At 40.8% G+C, this 22,767-nt stretch overlaps 1 protein-coding gene across 3 annotated transcripts in view; it reads left to right on the top strand.

Moving 5' to 3' along the window:
• The first annotated feature begins 17,173 nt into the window (after positions 1–17,173).
• The window catches only part of casq1b (calsequestrin 1b), a 30,275-nt gene continuing 24,681 nt past the window's right edge, over positions 17,174–22,767 (top strand). The window contains exon 1 of one of the 3 annotated variants that reach the window (XM_074623914.1): positions 17,174–17,195. Coding sequence is in view for 2 of the 3 variants with exons in the window: in XM_074623913.1 (XP_074480014.1) it covers positions 20,631–20,867 (237 nt within the window). In the remaining variant the exon portion in view is untranslated. Of the gene's footprint in view, positions 17,196–20,470; positions 20,868–22,767 lie in introns of those variants that run through there. The other 2 variants (XM_074623913.1, XM_074623912.1) reach the window with 2 other exon arrangements.

Here is a 22,767-nt window from a genome sequence, read left to right as displayed (position 1 = left end):
GTGAAGATACTGGCATCATATGAAACTAGAAAACCAAGGAATCCATTGGTCACAACCATGTTATACTAGCTTGTTGGGAAGGAAGCTAAATAACGCTCCAAAGTTAAGCAACATTTTGGCGAGGAAAAGCTGGCATGGCCTTTTTCAAAGGGGTCCCTTGACCTCTGACCTCAAGATATGTGAATGAAAATGGGGTCTATGGGTACCCACGAGTCTCCCCTTTACAGACATATATGTCTCGGATGCATTGACACAAAATGTAGCTGGTTTTTAAATGAAAAATTGATGTTGGAGGCAACCCTACACCAGTAAAAGCTCCAAAGCGTGTGGCGAGGAAATTGGACCCTGAATAGTTTGGATTTACAATGGCAGGCAGTGATGGGGGAGATTAAGCTGACTATTTATGTTGGTCATTACACTTGACGGTGGCATAACACAAATTTATAGCCCAGTTTGTCATTTATTTGGGAAGGTAGTCGTCGGAAATTTTCAGAAACAGTCAGAAGTGGGCCTCAAGTTACAGAAGGATGACAACCCAAATTATGTTTTATCATTCATACATTTCTCTGAGCAGCGTTTACCGTATATTCGGAGGTTGCATCCCAAAATGCATTGGGAGGACAGTGGGGTGAGGCATTTGGTCTTCAGAAAAAAGAACAAAGTGAGAGCTCTTCCGGTCTCGCTCCCTCCTGATTCAGGCTTTTTCTCAGACACTGACACACACTCAGACACACACACACACTTGCACACACACATTTTTCAAAGCTGATGTCACCGCGCTATCCGGTCCACAAATCCCTCCTCCTGTTTCTTTCTCTCCATCACAACACGATCCAAAACACCACCACCACCACCCTCTAAACCCCATCCCCACCCTCGAGCCCCAACTCCATTCTTTCAAAAAGTGACAGTGAGCCAACAGGAGCTGTGCTGCTGGGTGTTGATCCCTCAAATGAAGTTAAATCATCCATCACTTTCTCTTGTTTGTTGCCCTGCAGCACAATTAGAATGGATACAAGTAGGAAAACAGGCCTGTACTCATTTAGAATGAGAGTTTCTTCAGATTTCTAAGAGGTACAGTAGGAAATATGCAGCCTGCTGTCAAAAAAATGTCTTAGAGGTCACCAAAATGTCAACATTATGCTTTGTTCATTGAGTGCAACACAAAACTGGAGTCAAATGCCTTGTACGTGTGCACATACTTGGCCAATGAAGCGTCTGATTCTGAAAAGAGCTACAATAAGAGCAGGACTTTCTGTACTTTCTATAATGCTCTAACTTGCGTGGTTGTTTACTGTTGATGTTCCAGTTTGCAAAAATGTGCAGACAGTTGCAGCACTAGTTACTGTCTTAAAGGGATAGTTTGAATGTTTTGAAGTGGGGTTGTATGAGGTGAGGAGAAACAGACTGGACTCCCAGCACAGGAGCAAAGTGATGTACTGCTGTGGACGGAGGCAGCATTAAAACGTATTTTAGCCACCTAAAAGAAAGGAACTGAAGCCGTTACCTTTGCTCTCGCCAAAGCAACCAGACTCCATTGAGTAATTTTACCTCAAAGAACTTTGGTGAATCTGAACTAACCAAAGTCACACAATAGGCAGCGGTAGACCAGCAACCCCCGTGTTCTGCGAGGTAAAATTACTGTTTTTTTCAATGGAGTCTGGTGGCTTTGGCGAGAGCGTAGATGGATACAACGACTTCAGCTCTCCGTCAGAAAGGGCTGTCTGATGGCAAGTTAAAGTGGTAAAAACATTCTACATAGCGTACACTTGAACTGATATCGATTTTTTTAGTTGGCTAAAATTCGTTTTGCTGCTGCCCCCCGTCCACAGCAGTACATTGCTTTGGTTCTGTGCGGTAACTCCTGTCTGCTTTCCCGAAACTGGGGGTGTGCCTACCGTCATCTACTGTAGGTAATACACTGACTATAGATAAGTACCTCATACAACCATGGATGTATTAAGAGAATTGGATACAGTGTTGGAGGCGAGGCCCCGTTATGAGAGTTGCTCAGTAGCGCATGGTGCCGAAATGGCTCGACTCCCGACTGGAAAAGTACCCGGATCTTCGGGCGATCTTGCTCATCCATTGGGCCCATGGAGCAGGCGTAGTAGTGTCCGCTCAGTCACTATCCAAGTGTTTGTACCGGGAAGTTGACTCACCTCCAAAAGAAATTATCTGCTGAGTTACAGACGTCTCTCTCCCAATGTAAGTCTATGGGGAAAAGACTTTTTGGGCCCAATGGCATCATGTGACGGACACGGAAGTTGTAGTACCGCCGTTCGGCCACTAGGAAAATTGCATACAACCCCACTTCAAAACACCCAAACTATCCCTTTAATATAAAGCAAGGTAAGCCAGCCATAAAGTCAGTGGTCTACGACTAAACAACTTATACTGATTTTTTTGTTGCTGGAAATATCTTGATTTTGTTTTTGTAGATTTTGTCCTTGAAAAGGTCCATTTCTTCCTCCATTGTATCTACAAAATTCTTCAAAAATCGCTCATACGTGGGTGTGAAGTGCCCAGCTGCTGTAGCTCTTGCGAACAGTCTTTAAAGTGTAACTTAAACCCCGGCCGGACGTTCACAGGTGTTGGAGACCAAAAGCCACACATGAAGCCACTGAAAGAAATGGTCCTGCTTGCACAGAGCTAATGACTCCTAATAGTTACACATATACCACAGGCGTGTGTGAATGTTTCCTTTCATTTGTAAGTAGGCTTTATAAATTGTCACTAAGGTCCGACGATCCAAACAGATAATATGAATACAATTCTAAAAAAAAAGAAGTATATTTTAAAGTACAGAACGCCTGTGTTGAAGTCTTTTTGATCTTTCATACTATTTCTCCCGTTTTCCTTTCAGTTTGATCTGTGAATGGTTTTGAAATGAGTCACTCCAAACGCTATTTTGTGGTGTGGAAATTTTCCTAAAATTTGCGGTGCAATCTCATGACCTTCAGTCTTTGAAACTGCGCTTCATTCCACATCAGAAATGGAGTTGCGACTTTGTAGTTGGTCTATAACTCATGATGAGACGCATCCTCAAACCTTTGGATATGAATTAGACTTTTGTTGTGAGGTCTGTGACCCGGAGGCGAGGAAGAAGTCTCCCTTTTAAACACAAGAACAGACACATCCTCTAGCATCTACACACACATGCTCTTCAGAAAGCATCCAACGCTTATGACTATGTCTGATTTTATCATATGATATTGACTCAATTCAATAGACATTTAGCAAACAGTAGCAGACAAGCTGAATTTTTTAGACGCAGATAAACTATGATGTGTTTATGCAACTATTACATTCAGCTCAGTATAGGCCTATGAAAGCACTGTTTATAAGGTTAAAAGCTCAGCGGCCAACTGCTTGCGACTGAGTTCTCACATCATGATCATTTCTGTTGGCATTCGCTGCCTCTTAGTCAGCTTTTCATGAGGAAGTGATGTCACTACGGTCATTAGTTCAATTTGAAGATCTGGGACTCAGTGTTTCCCACAGGATCTTGTGAGACTGTGGTGGGTGGATCTTGGACCCTGGGGGGGTTCGGGGGTCATGCTCCCCCAGAAGAAAATTTTGTACGTTTTAAAGTTAAATGCATCAATCTGGTGCACTTTGAGAGCAAAATGAAGAGGCTACATCTATGAAGAACTTTGTGCAAATTCGTGCTCTAGTACTGGTGGAATGTTACTAAGTACATTTACTCAAGTACCGTACTTAAGTACAGTTTTGAGGTACTTTTATGTAACTTTATACTTCTACTCTACCACGTCTCAGAGGGAAATATTGTACTTTTTACTTCAATACATTACCGCCATATGCGGTGGTGCCGCTCTAGGGTTAGGGTTAGGGTTCAGGTTCTCAGGGGGTTGAACCCTAAGCCCTGTAAATTGCAACACACATCAGACATCACAGAGGTAGATAACGGTATTTATTATAATATAAATAAACAAATGGTTCCTGATATTGTTGGCTTCGGAGTGTTTACAATTTAGTACAATTTACACTTTTATTAAGAAATAAGTGCAGCCAGGCAGAGGAAAAAGTGTGAGAAAGAGAGTTATAGGGGTGAAAAGTGTATTTCTTTCTTTCTTTCTTCATTTGTTACCTCAATGCAGAAAATGAGGAAGGGCACCTACCGTCATTTTTAAAAAAAAAAAAAAATTTTAATTTTTTTTTTTAGAGGGCAACTGCCTATATGGCCTATCCCTACTAAATATATTTAGTAAAAGGTATCCAATTAAATATTGCGAATGCTGCTGAACACAACGACCATTGCAGCTTCTCACAGTCTAAATTTTGCTCCACCTGTGACCAGCTAAATGAGATGGAGCCCTCTCACCGACTGGTTTCACTGAAACAATAGGCACATTGTTGTTAATGAATGCAAATAAGTGCACAGTCATTTGCATTGGAGCAACAGAAAATGCTCTTTGGATTCACATCGGCACAGATGCAGAGGCATACTTACCTATGTGTACAAATCTAAACTGGACTATTTTGCTTTCTTTATGGCTGTAATGTAATAGATACATTTCACATGAGAGGCTTAGCTTCCGTTTTGTTTTTATAATTGATAAAAAGAAATGCCAACTTTTGGCAAAAGCGAATACATCACCAAAAGGAAAATGAAGTGAAAAACAACCTGTTTTTCAAACTTCGCATGTCAGATATTCAAATAGCTCCCAGTGGGTGATGCATGAGTCAGTTGATGATCTCTGGCTGCCTGGGAGGCCATATGTTGATTAGCATGCTGGGATTTATGGAAATGTTCTCAAGATTACAGACAAGAGATCAACGACTCTGTCTTGTCGCCGAGAACAATGACTGAACACGGTTAGCGTCTATAATTTAATTTCTATGTCTCTAAAAGATGTAAAATGGTCTCTGTTGTGGAACTCTGCAACAGTATTACTGCTAACATTGGTACATTTGTACAGGCTTGCTTTAGTGACAAAAAGCGTTCACACTTTTGAAAGGGAAGTGGGAAAAAAGGGCACGTTACGGTGAAGAAAACACTGCCACAGTATGGAGCAAATAATCCATTAGCCAGTCCATAAGAGTCTCACAACATGCTCAGTTCACAAAGGACCAAATCAAAATCTCTTACTACCCATTTGAGTACTTTTCTTTAAACCCTTCAGTGAAGGCGTTCTGGTCGGTACAAACACGTCTTTGTTCAAAACCCACAGATTCAAATATGTATCAAATGATACACAAGACATCTGGAATACTTTGATTTACGTTACGTTTGAGTTACGCTGATGACGTGTTAATTTATGTACTTATTTCAAGCCAAACCATGATGATTTCCAAAACCTTACTAAGTGGTTTTGTTGCCTAAACCTAACTGCAGATGTTACTGTAAAAAAGCCTAAAATGCATCATCGTGACACGCCGAATGTCTTTGTAATGTCGTTGCTATTTATACGCCTTCCTGTAAGATCGGCTTTGTTAGTGCGTTTGCATCCTGGGGAATGTGGAAGTGGCTGTCCTAACTGACAAACGGGATCCAGATCAAATACAAAGCCGAGCCCTCTCTCTCTCTCTCTCTCTCTCTCTCTCTCTCTCTATGCGACATGTAAATCTGAGTTTGGGTTAAACCACATTTTAACATTTGTGTTTTCTCCCCAGAGCAGACTGAAATAAGGAAGTTCTTGTTTTCTCATCACAACACCGGCTTTTTTATAGGAGAGAAGAAAGACAGAGAAAGGAAGTTCTCCTAAACAAAACAACTCAGCTGGAGAGAAAGGAAGGAGGGAGAGAAGGACAGAAGAGAGAGAGAGAGAGAGAGAGAGATAAAAAGAGGAAAAGGATGGAGAAAGAGAAGGCTGGAAGGATGGAGGAACAACAAAAAGAGAGCTCAACAGAGACTGTTGTGTCACCGTGTGTGAATGTGCTTATTGAAGGGGATGAGTCAGTGGAAAGAAACAATGAAAATGCAGAGTCACTGCGCCTTTCATTCTAATCTCTTATTCTGCTGCTCTTACATCTGTTTTTTTTTTCTGTTGATTAAAGGCTTCATTCACATTTCAGCTGAATGCTTCCTAATTTGGGATTTTTATCGTCACACTGTGACGGGGGTCTGGTGTTTGTTAAATCAGTGTGAACGCGTTACAAGGAGTCATATGTTCCTTTTTCTCATATAGTTCAGGTGGAGCTGAAAAAATACTCTTGAGTGTTTATAACCTATATTTGTCATAAATTCAGTCGTGTCCCAGGGATTTGGGGGTGGGGGGGGGGGGTGGATGTTGGGTTTTTAGCAACCTGTTACCATGTTTAGCTTTTTGGTTGAAATCAGTCGTGTAGTCAATATGTTGATGTCCAGGCCTCAGTTCCAGTATGTCAAATCACATGCTCTTTATGGCCTCATATAATGGTGTATTTTTCGGAAAAGTCAACATTTTTCTGACAGTCACTTTCAACAACACGTGATGCACGTGTCAATTTCCGCTCCAGTCTTTTCAAAATAAAAGTACTTATTTAATTTTAGAAAATAGATCGACTTGGTTAGGCTTAGGCAACAAAACAAAACTACTTAGTTAGGTTTAGGAAAAGATAAAATAACTAAAAGTATCGCAAGTTACGTGGCAAATAAATCAACTTTGACTTTGTTTCACACGGGACACAAACACCGGTCTCCTGGACGAAAGCCCTTTGTTTTTAGACCCATCCATCCACCCCGACCTCCTCCCTACGCGGCGTTTGTCGCTCTTTATAGTTCCTGGTTCACAATTACATGGATTACATACAAATTGATTTTGTGCTGACCATTACGAAAAAAATTTGAAATTAATTTCTACGTACACGAATCAATACATTTCGTGACTATTTCACAAACATGCTGTGTGACTGGGCTGGATATAAAGCGCACACGGTGTGTTGTTAATGGGTTCCAACATGCAACACCATCCGTCTGGCACTTTGTCGCAGAAGTACAGAGCTTCGTCTTTCCATCCGTCTTCCTTCCAGCAGGTGTCTTTTGTCATTTATCATTCTGCCATCTCGCCTGCCTGCAGTCATCACTCACTGCCTGTCTGTGCTATTTTTTTTAATCCTCCCTTATGGACATTTTCTCCCTTTACACACTCAAACTTGGAGGGTGCTCACCCGTGTTTTCATCTAATCTTTGTTCGCCATCTTTCCCGTTGTCATCCCCCCAGCCTCTCTTTCACTTCCCCTCGCCCTTCCAACATGATGACACCGACTCTGCGGCAGAAATTAAAGGCCGAGGTCTAATCACCAACAGCACTAAGTGCAGGCCAGAAGCTCAGGGCATCAGACCCCATTATAAACACGGAGACAGTCGGCTCAGAGTGGTAATGACAAACCGCACAAAGCAGCCTGTTGATGACAGAGAGACTAACCCTGCCCTGCCTTGTTAAACCATGACTCCAGTTAATGCTTTCTGCTGTGCTTGCCTCTGTGATTAAATAACAAAAGCACTACTATTATTATGAATATTAAAAAAAAATCATAGTTATTATTATGCCCTTTTTAAATTGTTGCAATTACGGTTCACAATTACCAGACAACAGGTGTGAACGTGTTGCTTTGAGGGCTTTAAATGGCCCCTCAAGTAAAGGATAATTTGTGGTAGTTTTTTCATAGTTTAACCGTATAACTGTAGCCCCACGTTTCTGATGAAGCCCGATAAGGTTGAGTGAGTTTCAATATAAAAAATCCTGCCTTTTAAAATGATCGTCACGAATCAAGATCCAAATCTCCTCGGGGTGACTTGAGTCATTCAGCGCTTTGTTTGGCCTCCTCCTGAAATACATCAGCCTCGTCTAAATGTGTCAGGCGGTCGTGACTCCTCTGCGTGGTTTTGCTAATTGCATCCCGGTGATGTTGTCTGGTGCTGTGATGAGCAACGACTGAATAAACCTAAAAGGATTCTTATATTTGTACCATGTCCCAAAAAGGGCTCATCACACATATTACACTGTATGACACATTTTTATTAAAGGTGCTCTATACGATATTCAGAGCATTAATATAGCAGCAAACGACATTTGCTGTGTAAAGATATAGAAGAGTAATGTCTAACTGGTACCAACCATTGGTACCAACCATGTCAAACTAGCTTGTTGCGAAGGAGGCTAAATAACGCTCCAAACTTGTGCTCAATTTTAGCGAGGAAAAACTGGCATGGCCATTTTCAAAGGGGTCCCTTGACCTCTGACCTCAAGAGATGTGAATGAAAATGGGTTCTATGGGTACCCACGAGTCTCCCCTTTACAGACATGCCCACTTTATGATAATCACATGCAGATTGGGGCAAGTAGTCATAGTCAAGTCAGCACACTGACAGCTGTTGTTGCCTGTTAGGCTGCAGTTTGCCATGTTATGATTTCAGTATATTTTTTATGCTAGATGCAGTACCTGTGAGGGTTTCTGGACAATATGTGTCATTGTTTTGTGTTGTTAATTGATTTTCAATAATAAATATGTACATACATTAGCATAAAGCAGCATATTTGCCCACTCCCATGTTGATAAGAGTATTAAATACGTGAAAAATCTCCCTTTAAGGTACATTTTGAACTGCTAAAAAATGTGCGATGAATTTGCGATTAATCGTGATGAACTATTGTAATGAATTGACAACCTTAGTTTAGCACCTTTAACATGACAATAATGGCAAATTCAGGCAACGGCGAAGTCACTGCAATAATTAAATTTTTCTGCAGCCGGGAGGCATATTCATGTGTTTCAGGCGGGAATATGTTCTTTGTAACACAGGTCAACATGTCACAGGAGTCACAGGATCTGTTCATTGATTGGCTGCGGGTCCTCTCTGGCTGCCCTTCGCTGCTAAAAGTTAAACTTTTCCCAACTTTATTTTACCTGCAATTCGCCGTAGAATCAAATGGCCGCCGCAGCTTTTCATAGGCACCGCATGGCAGCTCGCCGCGGGCCGCACTTCGCCGCTGCTCTGGTGTGAAGTCTGCGTAAGGTAAATCGTTTTGGGGTTTCTCTTTCATTGTCATCAGGCTGATTGCCAGTCTTCCTGGGATCTTTATTCATCTTGATGAACTCTCCCGCTGTGCACATTCACATCACTTGTTTCAACACTTCTTTTTTCTCCCCGGGCCATTTTGGTATTTATGATTTGTGCCTCTGCTTCCACCGTTTCACTGCTGTCAGACACAGCTGCAATAGGCCAGGTCTGGGTTAGACATCCTCACAATGATAACTGGTCTAAATTACCAGCAGGTCCTTAATTATACCATCCCCACAAGGCCTGTTAGCCAGGGCACAATTACAATTGGCAATTACGGCCTAAAAGGGTTGTCACCTTAGGTGTTGCTCAGAAACCTGCAGAGGTATTGATTACAGCTCATTAATCACAACCACCAAATGACTGCTGCTCTGTGTGGGGGGGGGGGGGGGGGGGGGGGGGGAAGGGTGAAACTGATGGGAAAATAATGTGCATTATTCAACTTGTTGTAAAAAGAAGTGGATTTCTTTGTCTTGAAGCACGTGTCTGTTTCAGTGGCTCGGCAGGCTGCGCGCGGTTTGAAGGGATTTATAGGAAGGAAAAGAGTCTCAATGCTAATTTGAGACAAAATGAGAAAGATTATTGTAAATCTGGACGACTAAGCAAGGCAGGCTTTGCTAAAGATCCAACACTCAAGAAATGATCCAGGCAAGCTGAAATTAAAGAATCTTGCAAAAAAAAAAACTCTGTAAAAGGTAAATACACTCAAATTCAAAGTGCTTTTTAAAAAAACATTTTCAAACATGTCCTATTCCTGATCTGGGCCTTGAAGTCCAAAATAAAACAGAAGAAAGAAAAGTAAAGTGTAATAAAATCAGTGTTAACAGTCAGTGGTGGAGGAAGTATTCAGATCCTTTACTTAAAGTTACTTTGAGGAACTTTTAACTGGTCGTGAAAGAGTCGCAATTTAATACTGATGCCTCTATATGACCTACATAAGTAAACAGACCATCAGCGAGAAGATTGTCTATTTCTATATAGTTATTCTTAATGTACTGTGTACTTATTATAGTAAGCAAGGCAATATTTTGTGTTTTTTCTTTTATCTAATTCGACCTCATTTTAGAAAAACTGTCATAACCCTGCTATCTAGCAGTCGGGGTTTAAACACAACACAAAATGAGCCATTGTTTGCGCCACAAATCTTGTCATGTAAACTAGTATTTCAACATCGATAGTGTTTTTGAGAATCAATATTTTCTTACACCCCTAATAATCAGGAAAATGTACTTGTATTAAAATAAAATTAATCGATGCAGAAAATGACTGTTATACTATTATATATTATATCTTTAGATTATTACCCATGCAATAATGTAAAAGCTGTTGCAGCTGTTGAGGTAGAGCTAACAATTTTTTTGGGACTGCAGCTAATGATTATTTTACATTATGGATTAATCTGCTGATTATTTTCTCCATTTATCGACTGATTGTTTGCTTTGTAAAAATCTTTTCTTTTTTTTTTTTTATATTTCAAAATAAAAGCAGTAAATCTTCACATTTGTGAAGCTGGAACCCCAAAATGTTTTTTGCATGAAAATTGACCTGTGGAATAGTAGTTATGCTGTTGCAACAGGTTTCTAGCTTGGTGCAGACTGGAACTCATCAAAGCGTGCAGTGTCTGAAAATCAGACTAATGCACCAGACAGAATGTTGATGTTGGACGAATCTGCAAATCCCGCATTATGGTCAATGATTTATTCAGATAATATCAACTCATGGCCACAGTTTCCCTGATTTTCACATGCCATAAAAAAAAAAAGATGGGCTCTGTCCCTCAGATTGAACGACCATCTGCTTCAGTCTCTTGATGATAAACAGGTTAAACCTCTTGACTCTGCCTCGAACATTTTCCCCTCACTGTCTCTATATCACACATTTACACAGCTCACACATACACTTACTACAGCACATACACCCATCCTACACACACCAACTGTTCGGTCTGAAGCTTGATCAGTCAGTCTGTCAGGTTTTCGGTTACTAAGCAACATCTCATCCTCCAACTGTCAAAGAGTCTTTTCATATTGACATTTTTGAGAGAGACTAAATAGTCTCGCAGTATTGGCAATAGTCGCTAGAGTCAGAAATTAGCTTCCGTTCCAGGCACAGATTCCTTTAAATATTCATAAAATGAGCAGTTAAGGCCCCAAAAATACCCCCTGATTAGGAGTTCGCTTTCTTTGCATTTCACTATGTTCACATTTTCTTCACCACCGACTTGTCAAATATTCATGGTGGATGCATGTGGGCCAACGTGGGTGATGTGTGAGGAAAGTAAAAAATGGTAGGAAATCAAGTAAGCAGCCTGAAGCAGTTGGAAATGTTGGCAGCACACAGCCACGCTAAAACCACCACGTCAACAAAATAAAAATTACAAGGCAACTGTTAACATGATGCATTACAGGAGTAATGTCAGTTTCTTTATTTTTTTTTTTAGATATTTTTCATTTTTTAAATAACAGAAGTGCAAAAATACACGATGGAAGGAATAAAAGATACAAAAAAAATGGTGCAGTTAAAGCCTTCTTTTAAAGGTATTATGTAAGGGATAATGTACAATACTGTCATTGTTGATGCAGGACATTCTCCCACTTATTGCTACTTATGATTAAAGCACTGTACTTGTACTTCACATGAGTATTTCCATTTTATACTACTTTTTCTTTTGCATTTTTTCCACACAAAAAAATCAAAAGATTATAGAGAATCTTTTTTTTCTTCTCTCTTCTCCCATTAATCATCTCACGACCGCTCATATTTATCTTGTGACCGTTTTGAGGGGGGCGACCCATAGGTTGGGAACCATGGATTAAATTACCTAACTGTATATAAAGTAGTTTAAATAGTTAAAACTAACTCCACTTCGACCAGCTACGACAGAAAAATGCCATTTACACATTGATGCACCAGGATTAACAATAATGTGATATATGATTTTACTGCAGAATGAGTATTTTTACTTTGATACTTTAAGTAGGCTACATTTCACTGATAACACTCCTGTACATTAACTTAATTATGATTTTTAATGTAGGACTTTTACTTGTAAAAGAATATTTTTACACTGTTGTACTGGTACGATAACTTCTTCCACCACTGGTTATGGATGGGGAGGAGAGTTTTCAAGATTCAAGATTCAAGATGTTTATTGTCACGCCGGTTATACAAGTACAATCGTGTGAAATGCTTTTTGCTGGGAAGCTCCATTAAAAATAATAAGTTATATTAAAAATTATAAAAGGAAATAGTTTGTAAAAGGCATATTAAAAAACATATACATATCAGGAAGTATGAATGTACATATATAATAAATACTTATGTGTGCGTGTGTGTGTGTGTGTGTGTGTGTGTGTCATCACATTTTAGAATTCTAGGATTCCAGGATGTGATGTCACACATTTTATTTTAGAATTCTAGAATACCAGGATGTGATATCACACATTTTATTTTAGAATTCTAGAATACCAGGATGTGATGTCACACATTTTAGAATTCTAGAATACCAGGATGTGATGTCACACATTTTAGAATTTGACACATTCTACAAGTCTTCATATCAACAGCACATACAATTGTTTCTGACAGTCAGGATTAGCTCTCACACCAGTCAACTGAACTACTGCAGACTGCTGAAGTGCACATCGTACACAAGATGGATAAAGAACCACGAACAAGTGCCGTATCTGAGAAAGCTACACCTAAGACAATCCTGGAGAAGAGAAACAACTCTGATGTCACCATGGACCAAACTCAAAGACCTAGGAAGTCACCTGCTGATCCTTCTGCCTCTGAGTCTACAAAAGACCTCCGCTTGTTTGTCACCCTGCTGACGGTGAGATTGCTGACTAAGTGTCACGCTCTCCGGAACCGCAGGCAGGAGGAGTGGGTCTCCCACACAAAGAGACTGATAAACCAGACGATGGAAGGACTCACCGACACTGGAAACTTGTGCCCGGACGTCAAGAACACCAAGAAAATATGCAAGGCTGTGCTGAAAGACCTGCAGAAGAAGTACGCCGGTAAGAAGAAGTTGCTGGAGTCTGCGATGTTATTAGAAGATCCAGTTGTGGACGAAATCATCGTCGAGTCTTTGCAGGCCCACATCAAACAGCTGTCTGCTCGGCTTGTAAAGAAGGATTTCTCCATGCGTTGGTGGATAATGCTGCTCCAGTTTGTGACTCTCTCTGCAGATTTAGTTGCTGCCATATATTGTATTGTACTAATCCCATAAAGCAGTACACCAGCAGCAGTGTGTGAAACGCTGCACCTGTGGAGTGTGTGAAACGCTGCAGCAATGTCCGCTGTCAGAAGTCTATGGGGCAGCACAGTGGCTCAGTGGTGATCACTGTGGCCTACCAGTTTCTACCTTTGTGGGTTTACTCCAGGTGCTCCAGTTTCCTCCCACACTCCTTATATGGACAATGTTGGATTACTTTGAATAAATTGTTAATTCAACTATTAATTTGTTTTGATGTCTGTGGAACTTCTTAAACTAGAGTTATAAGGCATGTTATACATATACATATATATATATATATATAGACAATACCCTCCCCCTTTTCCATATATATTGATATGCATATGGAATAACACAATAACAATGGGGGAAACATATATCCTAAGATATATTATACAAGATCGTGGAAGAATTTGTAGATATGTTCTGTTTTTATGTAAGTTAAGCAGTTTAACAAGTCATGTCAAGAATTAAAATGTAATTTGTAAATGCAAATGGGGACAAGTGTATATATTTAGCTTTCTGTTATTTTGTGATCTTGACTTAAACTGTTCATATATTGCAAGTATATAAAGTAGCTAAAGTATTAGATTAGAATAGCAGACACATAATTATAATCAAAGTGTGAATGCTGTGTACAAATTATGAGTTTTTCTGAGGTAAAATATATGTATCAGTGTAAAATAGTTTTGATAAGGAACTGATAAGGAGGAAAGATTTTTGGCCATGGAAAATTGGGGTAATAAAATAAAAAAATTAGCCACTTTAGAAAAAGAAAAAATTTAAAAAGCATTCTACTGTATATTTCATTGCATTTGCCACTTCTTGTTTTTGGACTGCACTGAGGCAAAATTCAGTCCTCGAGTCTTATTTTGACACAAAGTATTGAATCTTTCATAAAGCCAAACTGCTCGGCCCTTTCGTTCACAGCTGAGTGCCGTCCTGGAAGACAGGTGAAGTCTGACAGCAGTTCAAAGTGTCTCAACCTGAAAGACTGGGACTTCTGAACTGTAAAGAATCAGGCTCACTCAGCCGCTGCACACGCCCTTTCCCCATTCTTTTGGAAATGTCAAAGCCTTAACTGTTAATGATATAAAATTGCACGTCAAAGAATCTTTCCATATATATATATATATATATGTACATATGTCCTTGCTGTGCTGTGCATGTGTATGAACGTTTCTGCCCTCTCTGGTTGCTTGGACACCAGTACTGAGAGGCTGGCCAGTGTTTCACACAGAGTGCCAACCCACCACTTTACCAACAGAGACATGTGTGTTTTCATGTTTATCCGTACATCTGAATATTTGTCTTGTGCATCCATGTGTTTTTTTTAAACCAGTGTGCTTTTAAGTGCATCTTATTCTGTGATTTTCACAAACTTTTGGGCATGTTGGTTGCGTGTGGAGAGACGCTTAGCAACATATACGGCAGCATACGGACCGTGGGTGTCGGACGGAGAGGGAGCGTACACCAGTGCCAGACCAGTCCTGCATGGTGGGAGGTGGCGATGTGAGTGTGGGGTTGTGACATGGGTCTGATTTGGTAGATTACTCACATTAGATAAACTACTAGTCAAACAAATCTTCTATTAAAACACGTTAATTCTCAAATCTTGTCGGCTGCAGTGTGTTGATGTGATTCAGAAGAGAAAAAAAACATGTTTGCGATAAATAAAATAAAATAAAATTAACATATTATTCCTTTGTCCCACCTGTATAGTGTAATACGAGTGAAAGATTAAAACCAAGGTCTCCATTGTTTTCAAGACTGCACTTTCCATAACAATGGAAATATATCTCCAAATACTGTGTGTCAATTTATAAACTCCAAAATTCAGCCTGACATATTTGGTATTTTTTGGGGAATATTAGGATCTCAACTAGAATTAAAAATAAAGCTCTGAGGCTTTGAACAACGTTTTGGCTGCAACATTTTTAGTGACTCACTCAGCTTGGTTTAAGACCATTTACAATGGGGACACTGGGGACATGTCCCCTCCACCTTTTTGAAAACATAATTTGTTAAAAATGTTCTGAAAAGTAGCTTGCACCAAGATATGTTAATGAAATGACGTGCAATAGATGTCCTGTGTAGAGAGTAAAAACATAATGAAAATACAACATAGACAATCCATACATATAATGTGAACATATGTGAGAAGGTGGCTCTAGGGGGATGTCAAGCAGCTTCCCGGCGTCACCATATGGATAAGGCCAGAGCAACACGACCTCCTTTCCACGCCAAACAGATAGAGCCAAAGCAACACAACCTCCTCTCCACACCAAACAGATAGAGCCTGAGCAACACAACCTCCCCTCCACACCAAACAGATAGAGCCTGAGCAACACAACCTCCTCTCCACGCCAAACAGATAGAGCCAGAGCAACACGACCCCCTCTCCACGCCAAACAGATAGAGCCAGAGCAACACAACTTCCCCTCCATGCCAAACAGATAGAGCCTGAGCAACACAACCTCCTCTCCACGCCAAACAGATAGAGCCAGAGCAACACGACCCCCTCTCCACGCCAAACAGATAGAGCCAGAGCAACACGACCTCCTCTCCACGCTAAATAGATAGAAATAGAGAAATACTTTTGCGTTCTCTTGTAAAACGTTTTCATTTAAGGTCCTTATGACAGTTAGTAGCTTGGAAAATAGTGATATGGGGCACTGAATTTCATGAATTTATTGTTTATATCATATGATACCAGGATCTTCACTCTAGCTTTTAAACTGAACCTACTCTGAAAGACAGTAACGTCGGGTCTCAGAGGGTTAAAATGACTGCAGATTTGTGAAATATAGTGTTTTGGTTAAGTTATTTTCTGTTTTTGAACATCAAAGTGTTTTTGTCTCAGATGTATGTGTGCTCATTTTACACTATTCTGGAGTCTTACAGCTCGGCACCATCATCTCCACCAAGCATGATTACCCAGCACTTATGATACAGATTAAATACTGCCTAGTTATTAGTCACACAGGCACACTTTCCTGTTTTCTATTCCCTTATTTTATTTCTCTCTCCATCCTCAGTGTGCCGTTCTGGTTCCTTCATTTCCGTTTCCCTCTCTTCTCCATCCCTCGCTCTCTCACCTAATTTTCTCTTTTTCCATTAAATCTTTCACCCCCCCCATGACTCTGTCTCCATGCGATAGAGCCTTTAGATCTCATTAGCGCCCTGACTCAGACTTGTCATATTCTCACCCTCTGCCATGGCGGAGGAGGTTACGTACTACATGATGGAGGCCTTCCATTCAGACGCGCTGCGGGTCGCCGGTCTCCAACCGGAAAGCCTTCAATCATTACTGTAAAGGGACAAAGTAATAGGGGCTGTGAAGTCATCTTGAACCTCTTAACTGATGAAATGAGGTCTTTGAAAAAGTACAAACTAGCGTGAGCCTTTTCATTGGCCAATTTTCCGATTTTCATTTTTTATGTCTTCACGACAAAACTCAAAATGAATCTGCATTAATTGGGACTGATGGACGGACTTAATTTTCACCTCATCAAATCCTCGACATGAAATACATTTGCAGGAGCGTGGTGTCGTGCTATCTCATCTGATAAAAAGCGAGCTGTTTGAGTCAACCCTCCGGTCGCCGTAGCAACAGCACACAGAGGGTTTTAATGACCTCGGCGCAAAAAACGTTCGGATGCTTGTTATCACTCGTCTCGCTCGAGTCGATTTGAAAAGAGAGCGAAGGAGGGGATGAGAGGAAGAAGATGATCTTGTAATAATGCAAAAGCAATTAGTGCAACTGCCAGAGGAGGGTGCTGTTTACCTCAGAGGTGCAACAGTTGGACAGTCATGCATCTACTGCCTATACAGAGGGCGACCCAGAACTGTTGCCATGGGTCACACAGCTGTTAATATTTAAGGGGATATGTCTCGTTTTAAACCTTACTCTCCATGATGATATGTTAGAAGCTGAAAACAGAAAAGGTATGCTTGTGTTAAGTCTCTTCCACTCTCTGTCAGCATGTACTCTGATGAGTCTTTGTAAAATGTCGAACCATGCTGCTCTCTGCCATTACTGCAGCAGCCACTTGTCAAAATATTTGATACACAGATGATGAAGTGTAACCAGAAGCCTTTTAGTCAACTTATCGCCACTTGCACTTTATGACAGCTGAAAAGGGGAAGAAATGATTTTTTTTTAAGCATGCAGACATCAGGTATAATGTGAGATACAGTCATTTGTAGGGGTGTAAATCACCAGTTTCATCACAATACGTTATATCGATTCTTTGGACAACGATACGATATTGGCTGATATCAGAAACTCTGCCACAATACAGTTACGATTTGATTCAATTCGGAGGCCTGCAGTCGATGTGAGACGATATCATACGCCCATTTAACACAGTCAGTTACAATTATATCAACTCAGAATTCTCACCTTGCACAGCAGCAGCATCCTCGCAATGTCACGCGAAAATTGCGGAATCACGTATCGCATGAAAATCCATCCTGTCAGGCTTCGAGTGATGCGTTTGTGTCCGGCAAGCCAGAGCACGGACCAATCAGCGTTCTGTCAGGACCTACTGGCAGCTAAGGGCGTGGTTTAGGTGTGTGAGGTGACACGGAGAGGTTCACAACGGCGGCTCCGGAAGAGGTTAGCATAGCTGCAATAGCATCAGTTATACCCAAACTGGAGAGTATTTCTTCATTGAAAGAAGAGCAAAGAACGGCACTGAAGGCTTTTCATGATGGAAAACAATGTTTTCGCTCTTCTCCCGACTGGCTTCGGCAAGAGTTTGATTGACAGATGGTTCATCCATTCGTTACCAAGTATTTTTTTAAAGTGCCTGCCCTTTTAAAAAACAGTTTCCAGAAAAAAATACGGAAATTACTAAAAGTGTTTAAACTGGGTTGTGTGGGTTATAAAATAAATACTACTTTGACAGACATCGAGACTCTGACAAAAGATGTAGGACCCTGTGTTTTTGGACTCGTATTAGGGAGGTAAAGTCAGGCATTACTGCACAGATTTTGACAATTTATTCATGTGTATTTGTAAGTCTCCCAACTTTATGGAAACGCAATACTAAATTTCTGGAGTGCCCCTTTAATGTGACTAAATAGGACTACTATTTTAATGCAACCTCTACCTCTAATCTAACTAAAGGTATAACAACACATCAATGCTCAATTTCTTCCTATATTGTGAATCCCAAAATTTTACAGGCCACACAATATAAAGAGGCAATTTTTTTTTTTAATCTCTCACGCTATCATAATACTCCAGTAGACCACTCAACCAGTGCCCACACCCTCACTGGCATCTAAATAGTCCCACACACTGACTGACCCATCATGCTGGCGGGGTGTGAGGGCTGATCATATTACACATTGTTATTAATAGCCACCCTCTCCACTTTCTCATTGTAAACTAATAGCTGTCATGATCTCACACTGTCCCTCTCATTCTATGTTTCCATCTCTTTTCTCCACTCAGATCAGGTCTTCCAAAATATGTTCCGCATGCACGAGTGTGCAGAAATATGACGTACATTACACTGGCGTGACAGCCATTCCACATGACACATAAGGTATTACAGAACACTGTCATGATTCTTGACGGTTTATTGATGAGAGACCAGAATGAGTGCATCCAAACATCAATAATCTCATGACAGCATTGATCATGACAAGCTTATTGCAATAAGCCGCAGGTTGCAGTAAACCCCATGGATTTAGGTTAAAAGAACATTTATGATTGGCAGGTACCCCCAGGTTGAAACTAGGGCTGCAACTATAACGATTATTTTCACTGTTGATTAATCTGTTGATGATTTTCTCAATTGATAGATTAGTTGTTTGGTCTATAAAATGTCAGAAAATGGTGAAAAATGACGATTTCCCAAAGCCCAAGATGACGTCCTCAAATGTCTTGTTTTGTCCACAACTCAAAGATATTCAGTTTACTGTCACAGAGGAGTAAAGAAACCAGAAAATATTCACATTTAAGAAGCTGGAGTCAGTGAAAAAATGACTGAAATGGATAAATCAATTATCAAAAATAGTTGGCGATTCATTTAATAGTTGAAAACTAATTGATTAATCATTGCTTTTCTAGTTGAAACTACTATCAGTCATTTACAGCTAACTCAAGGTAACGATGTCATTTTGACACCAGAGGAAGGCAAATATTTCCCATATTTTTACTACAAAGTAAACGTTCTTTCAAACCTTGTCTCCAATTTGTGCTTCCATCAAGTCAAAATGTTAAAATGTAATGTCTGTAATCAGCATTTCAGGCGATGGTTTTGTAAAGTGTAAAACAGAATTAAGAAAAAAAAAAGATCGATATTCAAAACTGCACAACATTTTTTGAATATTGTTAACATTCAAAAGCAACGGGAGTGTATATAAAAATACAATCAAGTAGAAATATGATATACAATTAAGTATTTGGTCATTTTTTGGGGACACTCAAAAACACAAACCAATACTGCATTATCAGTGTTAACTATCCATATTTATGGCTCCGGTAGATAGATAAAATAGAAAAATTAGATAAAATAGTCCAGCTACCAGAAAAATAAATACAATTTCCCATTTATGGCATGGAGTTATGAAAGCCATTCAATTTCACTGACTTCAACAAGACACACATACTGCTTGGATTTTCTCTAGATGCACAAACAAGACTCTGCGTCTCCATTCCTCTCTGTCCATCTGTGCCTGCAGAGCACAATCTACCCTCTGACCCCTCTGCGTGGACGCCATCTTGTCCACAGCGTTGTCCCGCAGAGGCCTTATTTTTAGCGAGAGTCCGGCTCCTCCGGCAAAACTTAATATGGGAATGGCATCTTGGAGCTCTTCTTTCCTCAAGCTCTCATCGTACATCCATCCATACCTTCGGTCCTCCAAGACAACTGAGCTGGTATCTGTAGCTCTCCAAACACCCGACGCAACCGCTGTCCCTTTTCATAGCCACGGCTTCAAACAGGTGGCCGTATGACCTAAGCGCTGCTGCTCCTCCCACGTTGCCACCCATGCTATTTTTTTGACCACTGCTAAGCCCCACTCGCTGTCTGTCCTACTTTTTTGGCGGCCCCTCTGGCTTGTGCATGGCTCTTGGACGGGTGTCTCGCCTACTCACATGCCAATGTGCGTCCCCAAAAAGGGCCCCTCCCCCTTTTTTTCGGCCAGTGGCGTCAGCAAAACCACGTGTAGCTCTTTTTTAAAGAGGGGGTGTCACTGTCGGACCTGCTCTTCTCTAGCCGGTGGGGAAAGGAAGTGGACTTTGTTCCTAACTCTCCCTGCTTGACACCAACTTGCGTTAGGGACAACGGTAAAGCTGTATTTTTTTCCCCTTCTACTTAAGGCTGTGAGAAGAGGCGTTGTTGCGTCCACCAGGTGACGATAGCCATGAAGTGGGGCTGGGTGTTTTTGGGGGTCTTCCTATCTTTGGGGACCCTGTCCTGGGGGGAGATGGGCTTAGAGATCCCCGAGTACGATGGCAAAGACCGCGTCCACGACCTCACCACGAAGAACTACAAGTCCGTCATGAAGAAGTACGACGTGATGGTGATCTACTACCACAAAAACGTGGACGGGAGCCGCAGCGCCACGAAGCAGTTTCAGATAGAGGAGCTGGCTTTGGAGGTGGGTCTCCGCCAAAGCATGACACTGAATGGATCTGTCGTACCATGTGGGGGAAGGGTCACATGGTGGGAAGAGAGGGGAAAGACGGGAAGGGGTTTCACATGGAGAATTTTGGCTCCAGTTGGGGGATTCCTGGATGCAGTCATGGCTTTTGCTCTTAGAGTTTCAGATAAGTGGGGTTTTTACGGCTGTTGACAGGTGAGGAAGAAGGCAAGCAGAACAGGTGGAAAGATATGGGGGTGAGGTCGAGTTGGGGCATTCGTGGATCCTTCAGGTGTGGCAGTCGGCCAAGTATGACTGGATAGATGCTGACCTGAAGGAGGCAGGTTGGAGAACGTGGGAACAGGAGACTCGGGATGGAGGGAAGTACTGCCTACGACAATTATTCAGACAATTATTGCAACTCTCTGAAACAGACAATCGCACAATGCTAGTCAGCTTAGCCCAGTTCACATGGCTATACTGTAGTGTCCATATGGTAAAATCCAATAAAATGCCAGAGCGCAAAGAGCCTACCACATCAATTATATCCCCTATTTGGGAGATTTATGGTTTCCTATTAAATTACTGGATTGGACACAAAGTCAAATGATGTTGTGTCTTTTGCATACAGTGACACCAAACATGCATCATTGAAGTGCATCTATTGGGCAAGTCATTCACTTCTCCATGGCATTCAAGCAGTGTCTCACAGCAGGTTCAGAATAAGTCAATCATTGCTAACCAAAGTGTCTAAAATACCTTGCATGAATGGAGTTCTGTGATACTTTACATTGGCGAAATATAAGGCCATATTTAACTCCTCAAAGTTTCATTATTGATACAATTGAATCAAGGCTTATGTCACATGATTGTCCTCATTCATCAAGCTATTGTATACTGTAGAAAGTATACTACATTTGTGACATGGCATTCATCATACCTCGTTACACCTCTAAAATGAACAAAAGACCAATCTTGAACATTTTATACTTCCTACAAGTTGTATTTATATGGATTTTTTGTGTCAGCCGATACAGATAACCAATCATTTCAGATTTTTGTATTTAAAAAGAAGTTCATAACTTGTAGTTTATGCACATCTGAGGGTAAGAAAGGCTAAGATGTAGTAAGCAAAGAACACAACAGAAACAAACAGTTCTGACTCTACAAATGTTCGTTTATTTTTCCTAGTAAAGTACATCAAAAAATCTTCCTCTGGAACTTTGAAAATGATCCACACCAGTGATTAGATGTTTGGCTCCATAGTCAGCGCTTCTTCTTCTTCTTCTTCTTCTTCTTTGTTTATTGGCAGATCGCAAACAGTATCTGCATGTGTAGATGCTGCCTTTGTTAAGTCAATGAAAACAATTTGGTTTTATATTATCAGCCGATAATACAGTGGCTATAATTTCATTATCAGAAAAATACATAATAATATAAATTTCACATTATTTGCCGATAATTTATGGGGCCCGATAAATACTGTGTATCGTGCATCCCTAGTTGTATTGTAGATTATGTCTGCAGATATGGTGCTTCACATTTACAGCCCGGTTTAACTGCCAGTTAACCAGAGGCTGTATTAGTAAATAGAGAAGATGCTTGTGACCAGTAAAAAGCAAGTATTTCGTCCTTCAACAACCATTACTGAGGTGCCTGTGAGCCAGGCTCTTACTTTGAAACAGTTCCAGCGGTGCTGCTGATCAGTTAGCGTTAGTAAAAAAGAGTATGCATGTTGTGGGAACTCTTATCGGACAAATCAATCCAACGGACTCTTTACCAGCCGGCCCACGGTCGATGCACCTGGGCCCCACTGTCAGCCGCTGTATTCAGCGCAGTAATCCTCTGCCTGTCAGAGCAGCAGTGTCTTCTTACAGAGGCACAGTGTACCTTACACTAGCCTGCATAAGTCACCTCT

This window comes from Sebastes fasciatus, chromosome 22 (genome assembly GCF_043250625.1).
Source record: "Sebastes fasciatus isolate fSebFas1 chromosome 22, fSebFas1.pri, whole genome shotgun sequence".
In the NCBI taxonomy this organism is placed as follows: Eukaryota; Metazoa; Chordata; class Actinopteri; order Perciformes; family Sebastidae; genus Sebastes; species Sebastes fasciatus.
Note: the sequence above shows the minus strand (reverse complement) of the source record. Positions and strands in the feature narration are given on the sequence as shown.